The sequence below is a fragment of the Pyxicephalus adspersus genome, chromosome 11 (genome assembly GCF_032062135.1).
Source record: "Pyxicephalus adspersus chromosome 11, UCB_Pads_2.0, whole genome shotgun sequence".
In the NCBI taxonomy this organism is placed as follows: domain Eukaryota; kingdom Metazoa; phylum Chordata; class Amphibia; order Anura; family Pyxicephalidae; genus Pyxicephalus; species Pyxicephalus adspersus.
In genome coordinates this window covers 53637638-53656660 of record NC_092868.1, presented here as the reverse complement: position 1 = coordinate 53656660, position 19023 = coordinate 53637638, and the positions used below count along the sequence as shown (strand labels likewise).

The 19023-nt window shown below is 40.7% G+C and overlaps 1 protein-coding gene across 5 annotated transcripts; it reads left to right on the top strand.

Moving 5' to 3' along the window:
• The first annotated feature begins 8 nt into the window (after positions 1–8).
• Positions 9–19023, top strand: NMNAT1 (nicotinamide nucleotide adenylyltransferase 1). Of its 5 annotated transcripts, none has more exons than XM_072426050.1 (6): positions 9–30; positions 9990–10267; positions 15351–15524; positions 16723–16906; positions 17070–17209; positions 17707–19023. In XM_072426050.1, exons 2-6 carry the CDS (start codon positions 10081–10083, stop codon positions 18102–18104), a joined length of 1083 nt encoding a protein of 360 aa, XP_072282151.1. In that variant the 5' UTR covers positions 9–30; positions 9990–10080; the 3' UTR covers positions 18105–19023. The 5 variants fall into 5 exon arrangements, with proteins under 5 accessions (XP_072282151.1, XP_072282154.1, XP_072282152.1 ...); XM_072426051.1 differs by lacking the exon at positions 9–30 and adding an exon at positions 8581–9845; XM_072426053.1 differs by lacking the exon at positions 9990–10267 and having other exon boundaries at positions 13–30.

Here is a 19023-nt window from a genome sequence, read left to right as displayed (position 1 = left end):
CACCAGTGATCTCTGTCCCCCGTGAACAAGGTGAGTACTAAGTATTACGGTGTGTGTCCGGAGCTCCTCATCACCCTGTGCATGGTCCATAAGGACCTCCGGTGTGCGGGATGTATATGACGATGTGTACACGTTACAGGAGCAGTCCTTGAGAGAGGGGCATTTAGGTGGCATATGTAATGCAAAGGGGGAGGAATTTCCATGCTACAATAATTATATGACAACAGCAGCATTGTTCCCAGAATGATTGTTCATGGCAGACAGCTGTCTCCTGTGAGGGAGATATTATGGAGGGGATCATATCAAGGAATTCATCATCGCTTGGCTGCTTCCCATGGTGGTTCCATGTGGCTCCTCTCCCTGACATTTCCAGATGTTTTATATACCTGACATTCCTAGGTGTGGTATATACCTGACAGTCCTAGGTGTGTATATACCTGACATTCCTAGGTGTGGTATATACCTGACAGTCCTAAGTGTGGTATATACCTGACAGTCCTAGGTGTGTTATATACCTGACTGACTGTCCTAGGTGTGTTATATACCTGACTGACTGTCCTAGGTGTGTTATATACCTGACTGTCCTAGGTGTGTTATATACCTGACTGTCCTAGGTGTTCTGCTTCCCACCTCCTCGACGGTCCCAGGTGTTCTGCTTCCCCCACCCCCCGACGGTCCCAGGTGTTCCATATTTCCCTCTCTCTGACATTCCCCTGTGTATTGTATCCCTCCTGACATTTCCAGGTGTTCTGTATTCCTCCCCCAGACAGTCCCAGATGTCCCATATCCCCCTGACACCCTCCTGCTTATTCCCATTGCCTAGACACCTGCATTGCAGGTGCTGTTCTAGCTTCTGATTGAGCTCTGTAGAAATCACAATTATGTCACATTATTACAGATATTAAATAATCGGAAGTGGTAAATCTACAGCTTGGCTGCCTTCTGGTTGAGTAATAGATTTGTGCTGATACCTGTTCTGAACAGCTGGAAGAAGGTAGGACTGGACAGCAGTGCCCCCTACTGGATCTGAAGTGTTAGGACATATCAGGATTTTGTGTTACCAAGCCAGGAACAGCTTTATATGGGAACATTACAGCACCTGTATATACCACATTGTACTGAGACGTGCCTATGGATTCTGAAAAGTTAGCTTTAACATCCTGCAAACCAGAACATGCACCATTCTGCTATTCATTATTAAACAGTGGGCTCCTTGTGTACGTGGGGCACATTGGATCCAACTATTAACATATATCCCCCTTGGAAAGGGGGACAAGGACAGAAAGTGAGATACATCTATAGCTGGGTCCCAGTAGCAATAAAACGCTGGCCGACAATCTGACCCGTTACATATAAAAAATCAAATCAAAGTTCAATAGTAAAGAGATGAAATAACATATGATAGATTAGATCATATAAACCATTTTATTGGTTTCTATATTAGGTATGACCACCCTGCAGCCCTCCAGCCGTGGAAGAACTACAAATCACCTATTTTTTGTTGCTGTATATGTTTATTTGCAGTGTAACTGTTGTATAGCAGTATATACTGTTCCCTATTTTCATTCAGTGTGTTTCTGAAACTTCCAGCAGCAGCATTTGTAATCAGATGCCGGTCATATGTAGGTGTTGCTCATTAATTTTTTCTCATACCAAAATATCAGAACAAATTGGCTCTCCTTGGCATAGGGAATGCTTGTTCCTTTATTAGCGTACACTGGCAGAGGCTTCCTTTGTTTGTGTCATCCCCCTCCCTTCTCCCCCTACTAATCCCTGTATAGTTCAGTAATTATGTCTGTATAGGATTCCAGCCAGAGCCCATGCATGCTGAGCAGGTCCCAGCACAGCAGCTGTCAATCAGTAAACATAATCACAGCGATGGGATGGTGCCCCCCACTGGTGGCTGCTGGAATCACTCGAGGAGCTTTCATTGTTCAGGGTGAATGAATGCCCTTCTGTTCCTCCAATGAGCATCTTATTCTGCCTGTACTCATTCGATCACGCCATCCTTCTCCTGAATGCATAATTATTGTAACTCTTTAGTGGCCCCTTGGTTATTGGCGATGGTGGGCTCTGATAATTTCCCAGCTTTTACCATCCCCAAATGTGATCCTTTGTTTAAAAAAAGCACTGTTCTCTCCTCCGCTGTGCAGGAAAAGACAAAACTAGGCCTTTGTTGGGCAAATGAAAATTTGAAAACCAAAACATTGCAAAAATATAGGATATAGGATATAGGATAGATTTCAAATATTAAATATACATTTGTTGATAAAACTGTTTTTATTTAATAAAAAATGACAATAGTGTTATTAATAATACTTTGAATCTATTTTATATTCTATAACCCAGGTGTAGAGTTTGAATAGTGTTGTGAGGCAGTCAGGCTCTGGTGCACTGCATGGTAATTTCATTGTAATATATTGGGCAGCACTGTGGCTCTGGGGTTAGCACTCTGGCATTTGCAGCACTAGGTCCCAGGTTTGAATCTCGGCCAGGACACTATCTGCATGGAGTTTGTAGGTTCTCCCTGTGTCTGCGTGGGTTTCCTCTGGGTATTGCGGTTTCCTACCACATTCCAATAACATGCAGTTAGGTTAATTGGCTTCCCCCCAAATTGTCCTTAGACTGTATTAAAGACATATGACTATGGTAGGGACATTAGATTGTGAGCGCCTTTGAGGAGCACTGCGTAATATGTTGGTGATATATATATATACTGCATATATATATATATACTGCATGATCATAATAAATTGCAAGCATTTGGGAGTGACAGGACACAGGTGGGATCTCGTCAGCCTAGTGAGGCTTATGAATTTCATTCATATGCAATGAGCAGAGGTTTGTCACTGATAATGCAGAATCACAAGTACAGGACAGCATTGTCACCCTGGGTCAGTCCTGCATACCAGCCTGGTGTAAATCACCATTGCAATACAATCTCAGATATTTGGGGAGTTGAAGGAATCTATATTGGTGCATTTTGGCTTTGTATGTAGCTTTTTGATTGGATTCTTTCTTAAGTAGGTGACCTGAAAAGTTGCTGGAGGGCTCTTTCATTACTGTGATTGGTTGCCATGTAGGAATGCCCACTGAACTATTCACACATGCCAGAAACACGGGCAGCAGACCACCGGCTCATAGCAAATCCCAGTCCGAGATGGTTTGTTCAGTACCAGCCCAGGAAATATGGAGTTTGATAGCCAGAAAGGGACGACAACCAGAAAGAAACCTGAGGAAGGAGAAATATTAGAAAGGACCCTGCATGCGGTCACAAACATGTAAGAGATCTGGTAATTGTCATTTTTTAAATGTTAGACTTTTAGTATGAATTACATAAAGAATCCTGATCTACATACGTCTTCTTGTAACTCACCAACCACTGAAGCTGTATAAACATTACAGCCGAGGAACCAGCATTTTTAAAAGATTATCAGCTGGCATTTGTAGGTAGAAACACACATATTGATATGATCATTCATTCAAAAACAATTGATCAAATAGGAATCATGACCACCCATTCAATTAATTTAGCCATGGTGGAATCTTATTGGTCATTCTGATCGATATCTGCGTATGTCAGAGGACCAATCATAATGCAGACTGATTAAATGATCATTTTATAATAGCTTGTTATTGATCATATTTATACAATATCATGTTGCATAGTTCCATATTTTAACTAATGATGAAATTCTTATTGGCAATCGCTGATACCTGGATCGAAATGTATGTGGTCTCTTTAATTGATATAGTCAGGCATGGTTGGTCTGGATTTATAATCTGAAAATCTGCTGTGTTTGGTAGCAGCCATAGACAGGTACACTTACCTATAGCTAGGACATTGAGCACAGATAACACAACAGACACCTGGTAGAGAGTCGGTGTGCTTGCTGCCTATGTGACAAATAAAAAAGAAAGAGGTCATCTTAATGAAATTGTTACATTAGACTTTGCTTAGAGATATTAAAGAGTCCCTGTCACATAAGAGGCAACCATTTATGAGACCAAAGCAATGCTCTGCCTGTTTTTTGGAAGGTGCTGATGTTATGAGTACTTTGTGCCCTACTAAAGTCTTTATTATCTAATTAATATATAGGGCCTGCAAATGGTGGTCTTTAGTGTATAGGGAAATCAGGTTCTTTGAAAAAAGGTTCTGTTACTTACACAGTCCAGAGCTAGGAATGTCATCAGGGCAGTGCAGATCCCTTCAATAAAGGAGGCCGTTCCGAACACGTAGAAGAGGCCTCGCAGCCAGCATGGGACCAGGTCCACAAGAATGAGGATGATAGCAAATGCTGCAGAAGAATGGAGATAGTAAGTGGGAGCCAATTGAGTTTGTTTGGCTCAATAGAGACCTCTAGTGGCCAGGAGAAGTAGTGATGTTACCTATGATGATCACTAGCTCCCCTGATCACTAAAAATATGTTAAAAAGACTTTGAAATAAAGTGACAGATTCTCTTGTAATACCCCCAACCTACTGATAACTTTAACACCCATTTAGCCTTTTTTATATACCAGGTGCATCTGAATGTATGGGAAAGCACGTTAACTACTCACACATTCAGGATGCAGTTTTCAGGCCCCAGCAGCCAATCATTAGACAGGAATGATGTAACATGGAAAAAGGTGGAAGTCATTAACAGTGAAAGTTCTGAATTTACACAGAGATTAGCCTGAGGGCTTCTGCAGTAGCGAAGAATGGTAGACGAGTGCAGGAAATATGATGATCTTTATAGGGAGTAGAGAATCTTCAAAGGGAACCTGTCAGTTTGCTCAACTGGAGAAGTGACTGGTTTTCTTCAAAAAAATGAAGTTTCATGAATTGGCAATAAACACAGACTGTTCTGTCCTTTTAGTATCAGAGCAGTCTGAAAAAGCCAGTCTGTAATTCATTATGCATAGTAGTGGTCACATCCAGGTCCTAGGCATTGAATTCTACCAAACACTTGAGTGCTGGGACCACATCAGCATTGTTTTCTATCGCCAAAAACCCTTAGTGAATAGCACCAATATTTGTTAGTTTGGTGTAGTCCTGACTCGTGTTCTTACCTGTGGTAAATAATGTGAAGCCAATGTTACAGATGAGATTATCCAGGAGAGGCTGGCTACAATACCGTGAGGAACTTGGCCTGCCAAACAGAACAAAAATATCTTATGATTCATAGTTTAAAGTGATTAATGGCAGACCTGTGTCTACTTTACAGCTGCTGAACTGCCAGTATGTACTGCCACCTGCCCTGCAGAGAACCCAATATTTCTGTTATCTAAAGGACAAATGCCATTCCTGAAGTTCTGCTTGGGCCTGACCCTTTCTAACCATTGGTCAGTGAGACTGCCAATCGTAGAGAAGGACAAGATGTGAGGAGCTGAGGGTGCAGATCCAAGTGCAGGAAACAAAGTGGCCTTTCAAGGTCCCAGGAGGTCGTGCAAACCATGTGACCCAACCTTGAGCCATGTGACTGAACCTTTAGGTGATGATTTGCCTGTCTGCCAGCAGTTCAGTAGCTTTACAGTGAACAAGGTTTAACCAAGAACTATGACAAGAACAATCTACATAATTAAATGGGCTGTGTGTGAAAAATCACATCCTGATAACGTAATGAGCATTGTACGGTCAGTTTTGTAAAGTAAAAAAAATCATAAAAACATTACCTGGGTCATGTAGAATCTGATTGGTCTATGTGAGCAGCACACTCTCTGTGTGTTCTGTTTTGTACCGTTATCACGCAATGGTGTTCTCCCCGGTCCCTTTCCTCACTCTTTTCTGAATTTTTCAGTAGCATTTTTTATGGAATTAGTGAAGTGCATCTGGTTCATGAATATTTTATACCTGTAGCATTTAGTGTTCAGGTAATCATGGTGGACGTATTCAGGAAGACATAGAGATATGGGACAAGCTGGAGGTTCATTCTTGTTCAGAATAAGTAAAAAGAGAACCAGTCATGTCGGTGGGGCAGGTAAGCCTCTTATCTCTGTTATAGTATGGTATATTTACAGTGTTCAACCCAGGCATTTAAGTAAGGTGAATGCGAGTTGTAGGCAGGTGGGAGTCCCTGTATTGTGACCAAACTCTTAGGGAAATGAAGATTTGTCATTTAATCAGTGTTCTCCCCAGGCTCTTTTAGCTGGGTGGTTCACTTTTCAGTAACCACCAGGCTGTTTTTGGGTGGTTACTGAAAAGTGCTGGGTGGTGCACCCAGCTAAAAGGGGATGGGGAGAATATTGATTAAATGATAAATCTTCATTTCCCTAAAGGTTTATGTATAGCCATTCCCATTTGTTTGTTGTATGACATATCTTTATTGTTCTATTTTTTTTTTCTGATATATGTATGACGTGTCTATATGTAGAAGTATTCTTTCCAGAATTCCACTTAGAAAAGAAAGGAGTAGATTAGGTTTGGGGCAGCCATACTGACCTTAGAAGGACGTACACCTGAGGGGCTGTAAGTGTCACACCGACCGCTGCAATGACCACCAGCCTTGAAGGCAGAGAAGAGAAAACATTAGTGACCACACATATACCTACCTTATGTACGGTGTGTGTGGGGGGCACTTACAGCCTGTTCCGATGGGTAAGGGGGAGGCAGCGGCTGAGATGATAAGACAAATGAGCCAGAAAATAGTGGATCATTCTGCGACTACTGCAGTGAAGGTTCCGGAACAGTCACCCAATACCACCCAATAAATAATATATTCCTTCCTGTTCTACACATTCTTCTCTGCAGGATTTATAAAAGGGGAATCCTTCCACTGCTTTGTTTTAAACGTAACCAAAGAAAAAAAGCACTTTGTTGTAATATATTAGCTGCATGCTGCTGTTATAGAAATAACTTCACCTTTATGGCCAAATGGCTAAAACATAGATAGTGTCTTATACCGCATAGCCAAGGAAATTACAACACTTTCCTAACACAGGGGTGTTACCTTCCTGCTTGAGTGTTTGGCAATTGAAGCAAAAGCAATGTTGTTATAAGGCATTTTTTTATGCTCTCCTGCAGCAAGCGTGTTTACAGTGTTAGACAGACAACACTTAACACTATTTTTATTATTATTATTGTACAGTATTTATATAGCGCCAACATTTGCAGTGCTGTACAAAGTCCATAGTCATGTCACTAGCTGTCCCTCACAATCTAATGTCCCTGCCATAGTCATATGTTATTATTACAATCTAAGGTTCATTTCAGGGGAAAGCCAAATAACATAACTGCATGTTTTTGGAATGTGGGAGGAAACCAACGCAAACACAGGGAGAACCTGCAAACTCCATGCAGATAGTGTCCTGGCCGAGATTTAAACCTGGGACCCAGCACTGCAAAGGCCAGAGTGCTAACCACTGAGCCACTGTGCTGCCTACGCTGAGGCCTAATTGGTACTGCTGGCCATCCCATTCCAGGTCCACATTCTAATGTGCAATAAACTTTAGGGGATATTTTTTAGCACTTTCGCAAGCTTTTTTTTAATATATATTACCCATTAAAAAACTTTGTAACCTGCTGCATATCCTCTGGTTGTAAATGGCACCGCCATTGAATGATTTTAGCTATTTTTTTGGCTTTCTGGCTGCGGTATGGCAGTCACCTGCGAGTCTGTAATTGCCATAAGAGTGAAAAGGTAGAAACAATTGTACCAACCTGATGTTACCGATGTTCTTTTTGCATCCTTTGGCAGTTTTTGTCCCATAAAACAAATATCTCCGTGCATCAGATCTGAGGGTCACATTTTTTATAACTAACAAATAATTATCGGTGAGATGAGAAGAAGAAATAGCTTTCCTTGTTTTTTTATATCATCCAACTCTCAGTTTTCTCTACAACCTGGTTCAAGTTCTCCGAAGACTTGATTGAAATTCAAAAGTTTGGCCTCAGTAGCTGTTATGAGAAAGGAATCCCCTGGGATCTTTTTCTAGGAAGATCCTTTGGTACGGCCGGGCAGATTCCTCAGGAATTGGTCCCCTGTGTAAGCCGTTGTCGTGATTTTCCATTAGCGATAGATTTTACGGATGAGCCCCTGGACCATCTGGGTGCTTTTTACCACTAACCAGTTAGTGACTATCACACATACCATAAGGGTGAGAGCGAGAGACTGAACCAGCCAGAGCAGCATGATGACTGTGGATGTAGCGGGAGCACTGAATGAGGGACTGGCCCACCCAGGGCTGACCGTCTTTATACTTCATACAGTTCACTGGATACACACAAAAAGTACTGAAGTGAGCTATGTGATGAGTGGGAACAATAGTGCTGTTCTCCAAGCCCCGCATGCTTGGTAGAGAGCGCCTTCTGCTGTTTATTGTGCAACTTACAGCTCTGTGCTGTAATACATTTATAATGTTGACTGATCATGAATGGGGACCTCTTTTATTAATTATGGATATCCTCTTACGGCTACTTTCTTCTGAGCTCTCCTAGTTTCTCCAAATTCCTTGTTTACCTATACTGCTAGTAGGGGGTCATGGGTTCTTACCCCCCACCCAAAAGAAAAAAAAAAAAGAAATGTGAAAGACAGGAAATAGGGGGCAAATCTACTTAAAGGGGGTACAGGTAATGGAAACAAAGGACAAAGATTCTAAACACTCCTGCTTTATCCAAAAGAAAATGTATTCAGTTCAGCAGGAGTTGGGCTTTAAGGCCACTTTTTATTATCCGTCAGTGTTAAACCCATACATTTGTTAAAGCCGGATGGGTATAAACTGTAGGTGGCTGGCAGCCTTTGTATTGCGACCCAACTCTTTGGTATCCACCTAAAAAGAGCAAGGTGGTTACTAAAAAGTGCCGGGTGGTGAGACCGGCTGAAAAGGGCCGGGGAGAACACTGTTTGAATTCTCCCAAAATTTTTTTAAGCTGGGTGGTTAGAAATTGTAGGCAGGTGGTGGCCGCTTTATTGTGACCCAACTCTTCAGTAACCTCCCAAAAACAGCCGGGTGGTTACTGAAAGGTGCCGGGCAACTAAAAGTGGCTGGGGAGAGCATCCTGGGCAAAAATCCAATATTCGTTACTGTTGTTTATTTTTGGGATTTGCTGTGTTCATGTTGCTGCTCATGGCAAACAACGCTGTCACTTTTCTGGTTGCTACTGGTATGCCCATTTTTTTCTAATAATCTGGAGAAATCTCTTCTCCCTTTCAATTTCTATTGGAAATATGAAAGGTAGAAACTGATCGTTGTGGGCAAAAGGTTATCAAAGAAACATCATGAGGCCTGAACGTTTGGACTTGCATGATTCGTCTGTTTTATGATGACATCTTCTTGATCAGTTTCTCTCTGGATCAGAAGCACTGAAAAAAGTCTTCATTAAAGGAGAAAGAATTGAGGGAATCCATTAGACAGACAGCCCTGGTGCTGGGTAAAAGCAGTCAAACAGGGTTTTGTAACCATTGGACCTTTAAACGGCTTCTTCAGGGATGCCATGAGCTGCCCCGTATATAATGGATCATTGCTCAGTGCGGTCAAGGCACAGTCACCACCTAACCCTATGAAAATTGCTTGGGAATAGTGTTTCTGAACCTTTTTACACAGGGGAACCCTGGAAATAACTTTCAGGTTTTTAGGGAACCCCTTCTATAATTACTATTTCCAGAGCTCGCAGTACATTAGTTTGGTGGAACAATGCCCCTGTCATTGATGGCCAATTGGAAGAATGTCACCCTAAAGCTGCGTACACACTTTCAATAATTATCGTTGGAAACAAACGACAGCCAAAAAGACCATTGGTGTCAGTTAAACTGACCCAACAGGCACAAACTGGTCATTGCTCAAGGAAGCCCCAGCATCCTCTGGAGGAACCCCAAGCTTTCAAGGAACCCTGGCTGAAAAACACTGCTATAGAAGATTATTGAAGGTTAAGCCATTTTTGGCTAGTGTGACAGGGGTCTCCCTCCCTTTTGTTTGATTTTCTTTACCTTATGTTTATGTTTGTATATAATTTTTTTTTCATTTATACTTTTTTTTTGTTTTAATTCTGTTTTGTGTTTATTATTTGCAGTTTTTCCCTTTGCCTGGAGGAATATCTTTCTGTCTATGAGAGATGGGGAAATAGCCCTGCATGTTTAGCATGATCTGCCCCCTGTGTCCATATGCTGGGATTATCCAGAATAGCCAGGGACCTGTGTCCCAGACTCAGGAAGTACGGCCCCTGGTATGACATTAATGTCTACTCTGGGTTACCTAGCAGACAGGAGTGCCAGCACACAAGGGGATTATTATTGTCCGGTAACAACAACCACATTTCGTCTGAGGCTGGCAGGGATACCGGTGCCAGGGGTGAGTTTATATTTTATTTTTCTTTATTAGTGTACAAGTTGCATACTTGTTGTATGCATGTTATCTAATCAGAATGCTCAAATATACAGAAGATATATTAGGCTAAACATTAGATGTACTTATTAGTTAAGCTGTATAATTTAAGTCAATGTATAGCTGACCCCAGGCTGATAGGAAATGCAGAAATAAATGTAGCTCTTCATTCCAACAAAACATAATGAAACGTATTTTTTAATGTAAAAAAAAGACAAAGTTAAAATCAGCTTGGTACACGCGTGCAATTGTTCTCATCTGTTAATCAGCTCAGGGCCGATATCGAACGATAATCTTACAGGTGTACAGCGCTCCTCGTCCATCGTCTGTGCAGTGGGGTGCCGCTCCATCATTCTCCCCCTCCCTTCTCCATAAAGCAGACGTGCATCAGGCAGTCATTAGTCGTCCTTTCCAACAACAATTATTGCACGTGTGTACCAAGTCTTAGTCTCCTGCTTCTCTTTCCTGTCCAATGACAGTCTGGGGAAGGGACGAGACCCTTACAGTATGTTAGGCTAAACATGAGATGTGCTCATTAGGCTGTGTAAATAATGCAACTCTAATAATTTATCATGAAATTTACCTGTTAATGCAAGCAGTGTAAGTATTTAAATTTACCCTGGTTTCGGCCTCTTGCAATACTTTGTACAGCAGGGCTGGGGCTGGAAGGGACATTAATAATATTATTATTACATTATTTATATAGCGCTGACATATTAGGCAGTCCATAGTCATGTCACTAGCTGTCCCTCAAAAGGACTCACAATCTGATGTCTCTACCATAGTCATATGTCATTAATACTGTCTAAGGACTATTTTGGGGAAAAGCCAATTAACCTAACTGCATGTTTTTGGAATGTGCGAGGAAACCGGAGTACCCGGAGAAAACCCAAACAAACACGGGGAGAACCTGCAAACTCCATGCAGATAAACCTGGCCGAGATTCAAACCTAGGACCCAACGCTTCAAAGGCAAAAGCCACTATGCTTTATGCTTTATAAATTTCAGCACTGAATGGACAAAAATCAAAAACCTTTATTGGCATAAAAACCTTTCTTATTTGTATTTTTTTGGTGCATTTAGTTGCTTGCCAATCACACTTTAAATAAAAACTTAGGCCTCTTTAATGCTAATTCCAGCCAAAAATGTTATTTAACACAAGTCAACAAAAAGTGAGTTTTGTTAATCATCAGAAACCAGTTTTTCGATCAGATTTAGGATCTGTATCCATTTTTTCCCTAACACGTACAGTTTCTGGGTTATGAGCACTAATAAAGTTAACATTGTACGTGCATGTATTTTGTACTAAAACGTAAGCACCATTGAAATGAAATGAAATGTTAATACATCGTCAGTGTGAAGTAAAATAAGGCACACTGTTGTATAGATCTACTGAACAGTGTCAGTCAAGTACCATTGTTTCTTCAGAAATGCTTGGAGTGTGATTTTCTTGTGTACTCTTTGTCTGGATTGTCACGGTACAGCATCCAGCAGTAGTCAGCCATCATTCTTTCTTTCCAGAAACCTTGGTAGCAGTGCTCCATTAACTGAATGTCCTAGTGAAAACATTCTCCTTGTTCGTCACTCACCATACCAAGATTTTCCGGGGAGAATTCTAGATGTGAGTGTAGGAAATGTATTTTTAATGGCATGGGACAACCCAGTTTCTAGTATGAATCAAGCAGATTCTGAACTCCTTCCTTGTATGCAGGAGACTTATGGTTCTCCATGAAATTTTCACACAGCCACTTGAATGCATCCCAAGCTTCTAGCTCAGCTGCTGAGAGAGATTGTTTGAAAACATCATCCTGCAAAACAGACTTGATCTGTGGCCCTATAAATATCCCTTCCTTAATTTTTGCACTGCTTTTGTTTGGAAACTTCTCAACAAGGTACTGAAAACCTATGGAGTTTTTTTTACCCATGGCCTCTATAAGGCTCTTCATCAAGCCTAACTTGACATGGAGAGGTGGCAGAAATATTTTATAGATCAGCCAGAGGCAGAAACTTGACACTGCTTGTTCTGGGCTTATAGGTATCTCTTGGTAGCCAATCACACTTGACATAATGGTCTCCCGTAGATCGGCTGTCCCACAGGCATAGGAAACAGCAATATTTTATGAATCCTCCTTGCATTCCCATCATCAAGCCAATGACCTTTAGATCCCCCAGATGTTCCACTGGTGTGTTTTATACTGGATTGCTTCAAGTAGTAGCTTCATGTTGTCATAGGATTCTGTTGACGGAATAGGCAATCTGTAAACTTGGTTTGGAATTCCCATTATGCAGCACGACTGCTTTCAAGCTTCTTTTGGAAGAATCAATGAAGATACGCCATTCAGATGGAACATGCTCTTGTGACAAACTCTTAAAGAGTGCATTTATATCATGACAGTAGCACAATGAGCCATCACTAGTGAAGATCATTGTCAAGTTATGATTTTGTTTTCTGTAGTGAGTTACAGTTAACCCTTTGCAAGCAAGTGCTTCTGTTTAAGCCTTAAAGCAAGAAGTTCAGCTTTGTCTTTGGAGAGATTTGGATCACAAACAAGATCATTCAGCTCTGCTTGTGTAAAGGTCTCTGGTTCTGAATCTTCATCGGCCAAGTGGTCAGGATCAGATGATTCGGGGTTGTAACTGGCTGCAACTCCAGCGCATTCCTCATCACCTTCTACAGAAGCAAGTCCATCATGTGGCGGTACCGGAACTGGCAATGAATCATCATGGGGAACAGGCCTAATTGCAGAATCGATATATACAATTTTGTGCTTAATTTTACCTGAAAATCTACTTTTGTTGACGCAGCAAAAATCGATTAGATGGTCTCGGGGGTTCTCTCTACACCATCGGAATTGCAAATGGTTCTGCTGCTTTACGCCGATTTAGCCAGTAACGCAGTCCATTGGAACAACTGGTACAGATGACATGTGGAGCCCAAGATTTATCCTGGTCACCAAGTGGATAGCCCAAATATAATTTGTATTTTAAGTTCTGTGGTAATTTGGCGACGTTGTGCTTTTGTCGCATATGAACCACACACGTAACAGAAACTGTCTGGATCATTAAATCAATTTCTTGGCATGATGACAAATAAAATCAATCGCAATTAGTGCGGTCTCTAACCTTTAAAAAGAAAACTGTCGTTAAATGTTGTAATATGTTAAGGCTCTTTATAATGAATTTCACACAATATAGAATTAGCTGCATCACGAAAATTAGACGTGCTAGAGAAAAACTGAACACATATTTGAAATCCGCATCAAAAATACTACAAAGCCCACATAGAATTATATCTGATGAAAATGACATGTTCACCTCTGTAAATTGATATTCCACGAAAAAAAAAGCAACATCATCTCATTGGTACACAAATAGCAAAACTTGTAACTTCTATTTGAGCTTCTGATCTAAAATTAAACAAGAAATGTGCCTGCAGATGGGCACTAAGGACACCATTTTTCTTGGAAATGGGTGGGGTTTACTCCAAACCCCAGTACTGGTAAAACTGATCTGATGATGTGGTGGAGGAAGTGAAGAATATACAAATCTTGCACAAACACCGCTACAGGGAGAATCCTCATTGTCAATCTGTCATTGCCAAAGCCACAAGGCGGCTAGGATATTCACATTCTCGGTAAGAACTCTCATGGAGACGGTTCCACTTCTCTTTATAATTGATTTCCTTTCCTTTTCTTTTGTGCATACAAAAAGAGAATATTTTTTCACTTTCACTTTAGAAGTACTATATATAGTGTTATTTAGGAAGCGTCGTCTTCACCGCTTTTTATTAAGTGCAGCAGCAGCCTGTTGTTACTGCTGACACGTCGCTTCTTTTTATAATGATCGCTGTAGAGTCACTCAGCCACTGTGACTTAGAATTAATATAACACCATGATGAAACCATTGCATATTATTGGGAGTTGATTACCTATAGCCCAATTTCCTTGCACAGGGTAGAAGGGTCAGTGTGTTACAGTTACATTGTACAATGTGTTGTGTAACTTCCCCCAACAGACTGTGTTACACCACTGATAACCTGTGTCCCAAATGTCACCGTTCATACATATATCTTATGTCTGTATGAGCCATTGTCTCTCTGTCTGTCCGTTTATTATACGGTACATCTCTTATTGCACAGGGAAGTCCCTTGAGCAAAAAGCAGATACGACGTTCATTTGTATATAAGCAGATTCGATTTTGTAAACTGTTCGCCAATTAGGAAAGAGTTTTTTATTGTATGGAGTACTAATTCAGGGTATTTCATAGTAACGTACATTTGAATTTACTTCTACCTAAAGTCATGTACACTGTTGAGGCATCTAGTATTGGTAAATTTTACCTCCTGCCTCCCAAACCTGCAGCAGAATGGAATTTTTTTATTGGTATTGGTTTAGAAAAATAACATATCATATGCAATATACACTGCCTAGTCATATAAAGGCAGAACCCTTTCAGTTTGTGTTGGACCGCCACTAGCATCATTGTATTGTTTTGATGGCAATGGCAATGTCACAACACAACATTAAATTTCCATATATGATCTTGTATTGATAATAGAAGAATTGGGCCATTGTGTAAAGTCTTCTCCAGCACATCCCAAAGATTCTCAGTGGGGTTAGTGTCTGGACTCAGTGGTGGCCAATCTATGTATGATAATTATATCTCATGCACCCTGAACCCCCGTTTTAAAATTTGAGCCTGAGAAATCCTGGCTTTGTCACCTAGGAATACTCTCATGTCATAGTTTTCTCTGAGCAAAACAAAAGTACAAGTTTGGTAGGTTGTAATCTATTTGTCTCTAGTATACGTGCATCCATAGTGGGGAAATTAGAGTGCAAGCCTTTTTGCTGCACAGGCTGACCTGCACGGTGTTATGTTCCATAAAGTGTATACAGTTAGTTTGACATGACGTTGGACTTTGTAAAGAGCTGCCTAATATGTTGGCGCTATATAAATACAAGATCACAAAAATAAGTTATGGAATGAATATTACAAGTAATAAGAACTTTTTATGGAAATCTCCTAATCACATTTTTATTTTTGCCTATAGGTTGTATAAGTAACCCAGACGCAGTTGTATTAAATTCCTGGGACTCTTCTTATACCATGGAAAAGTCAAAAGAACGGACAGAAGTTGTCCTATTGGCTACCGGCTCATTTAATCCCGTCACTGTAATGCACCTGAGGCTGTTTGAACTTGCCAGGGACTATCTGCACTCCACAGGTACTAAAAAAACTACTACTTACTGTACAGATCACCCGACACTTCTCTGTGTTGCATTTCAGTATGCCCATGTGGCAAAAAACTTGTAATATTGAACATTGGTTCAGATTGCTGTTTCTGCGCTCTTCTGGATGAAGTAAGGGTAATGATAGATCATAAAACTCAATAATATTAAATGCTGAAGATTGAGAGTTGATGATTGAGCAATAAAAGACACAGGAGTGAAAAGTCTAACTCCAGGTTGTCAGAAAAGGTCCACCCCCTGCAAGGGTAAATTGCCTTTATGTCAGGGGAAGATCTAAAGGGCAGGCTCCCCTGCAGCCTCTTTTCCTTTACATCCACCCTAGACATAACCCTTGCAGGGTAGCTGGCAGGTCCTAGAGTTCATTGTATCCCCTGGCAATTTTCTTTTTTCAATAGCATGGGGGGAAAGAGTTAGATTCTTTGTTAAGTGTGTATACATATCTTCATTGGGAAAATTCACCCTCTGTTCTAAATTCTAAGAATTGTCTCTAGAACAAGTAGTGAAGGAAATATTCCTATGGGGCACTTTGGATGATATCCTCCTATTTCTAGATGCATGATATGAAAAAAAGAAGGTTAAAAAAACAGGCAGGGGGTTTATTTTTTTGAATTGGCCATACATACATAGTTGCATAGTAAGTCAGGTTGAAAAAAGACATAAGTTCATCAAGTTTAGCTACTAAGGAAATAAACATATCCCAGATAGAAAACCCTATTGACTTAGATGACCCAGAGGAAGGCAAAAAAAACCTGGTACAATTTGCTTCAACAGGGAAAAAAAAATTCCTGCCTGATCTCATGAGGAAATGGGATGTTCTCTGGATCAGCAGTCTCTGTTATCTTTACTTTAAAGCTTTAATCCCCATTTATATTCTGTGCTTCAAGAATTACCTAGGCTTTTCCTAAAGCAATCTATAGTAGTTGCTGAAACTACTTCCTGATCCACATTTTCACAGACCTTACTATAAAGAATCCCTTCCTAATCCGGAGATTAAATTTCTTTTCCTTCCGACGCAAAGATCCGCCCTTGTCCTTTGTAAAGACTTTAAAAAGATCACAGTTTGTCTTACTTAAAAAAAAGCCAACTCATTATGGACACGTGTTTGTGATTGATATGTTCAGTAGAATATTTGAATAATAATCCTATCTGCGTTTTGCTTATTTTCCCAAACAGGAAACTATAAGGTAGTAAAAGGCATTATATCCCCGGTGAGTGATGGATACAAAAAGAAGGGTCTGGTCGAAGGGCAACATCGTCTGTCAATGGCCCAGCTGGCAGCTCAGACTTCAGATTGGATAAAAGTGGACGCGTGGGAGTGTTTGAAAAAGGATTGGACTGAGACTGTAGCAGTTTTAAGGTAATGCAGACAGGTAAACCAATACCCTCTAGGAAATCACATTATCTCCTAAAAGTCTGCAGCTGCCAGAGACTTTAGGTCTCTAAACCATTACAGGAGCTGACTGTCCAGTTCAATGGCATATGCTTTATTTGTTTTAAATAACATTTTAAAAACATTTCAGACATCACCAGCAGCATCAACTTCTGGGTAAAAATGATGAAGGGAATATGGAAAAAAAATCTGGAAGCAGGAAGGGTAACAAAAGGAAGAGGGACAGCAACTGCCAAGACATCCCTGACAGTATTTGTGCAGAGAGCAAAGGTAAGCCCTGACAGCCAAATGACTTCATGTTGCTCTTACAAATTTGGGAAAATTTCTATTCTATAAAACTGCTGCTGATAAATTCATCTGATACTATTGGTAAATTTCAGCTTCAGCCATCTCCACCCAGGAGATTAAGAGAAACTGATAAGCATATGAAAGGTAACAGAAACTTCAGCTCTCAGATATTCTACTTTAAAAACTGGACACAATTTCTGTTTTTATGATTAGTTATGATAATGGTTCACAAGATGGTTGGCTTTTATATTGTCATTGGGGTGTTGGGGGCTGTTTGTGAACCAGTAAACACCAATCCGTACACCAATCTGTTCATTCGCTTTTTGATTAATGCCCTTCATCCTTTACCTCTAAATACTCCCCTGACCACTCTGTGCAGCTGCCAGGAGCAAAGTAAATCCCTGGCACTTCTGGGCATAGAGGAGTATGTGATTTACTCCACTTCTTCTCATTTGATATTGTTTTGTTGTGTCTTCCAGCTGTGCCTCAGGTGAAGCTGCTGTGTGGGGCAGACATGTTGGAATCACTCGGAACCCCTAATCTGTGGAAACCTGAACACATAGTGGAGATTGTATCATCTTTTGGTCTGGTTTGTATAACCAGGATGGGTAGTGACGCAAGGAAGTTCATCTATGAGTCAGATATCCTCTGGAAGTACAGGAACAACATTCATTTAGTGGAAGAGTGGATTACTAATGACATCTCCTCCACCAAGGTCCGGCGAGCCTTAAGAAGAGGGATGAGCGTCCGCTATCTTTTGCCTGACCCAGTATTGGACTATATCAAAAACCATGACTTGTATAGCGAGGAGAGCGAGGAGAAAAACTCCGGCCTTATTCTGGAGCCTCTGATGAGGAACACCAAGAAACCTCAATAAACATTTTATCATTTTTGTTTTGAGACTGTTACAATTCTGAAACTACCTGAAATACACAATAGTCACTTTGGAAATTTTGAGAACTTTACAGTTGTCAAGCTACACTAATCGTAGTCTTTCAATTAGAAATTTACCGTGATGCCTGACCCACAGATCTGCAGCCCTTTTACTTGAAGCAACAGTAGAAACAATGGTATGCAGTACAGTCTGGCCAACCATGGCCTAATAAACATGACTTTATGACACTATCTAATTAGCTTTTCATTTTTTGGCACTACAACTGTTGCATTATGGGGCTTGTTGCTCCCTCTTATATCTCACAGTTACTGGATGGCATAACAGTATACTATAAAATGGTCCCATGCTGTACGTCTTCCATCTTTCTCCCTATCTCGGAGGTACAAGGAGCCAACAGTTAGTAGAATTCAAAATACCCCGAAATATATCCTGCACACCAGATTACCATCATTGTTACTGCACTAAAGGGTACTCGCTTATTAGGTGCAGCAGGAACTGCCCGCTGCTGCCATGAGAGAGGACCCATGTTGTCATATAGGCAGTGGGTTTGCTTGAGGTACTCTTAAAACAGCAAGATAAAAAACAAAAGCACTAAACAGGTTGACTGTGTGTTATGTAGGCATTTAGTGCTTTCATTTTTAGGCTTTGACTGGAATATGCATTTAGGCTTCCAGGTCATTTTATATTCAGGTCAGGTAATTGTTTAAAAGAATTCAATGCTGTTATAGGACAGAGCAATATGGTGGCAGCTGCCTCATAGTTGTCCTCTGCTCCACATTGCACAGGTTCTGCTCTAGGCCCGGCTACACTGTGTTCTGTATAGTCACCCTGTATCACAATTCTGTGAAACATACAATAGTTGCTGCTTAGTTTGTAATCAATAAACTTTAAAATAATTGTG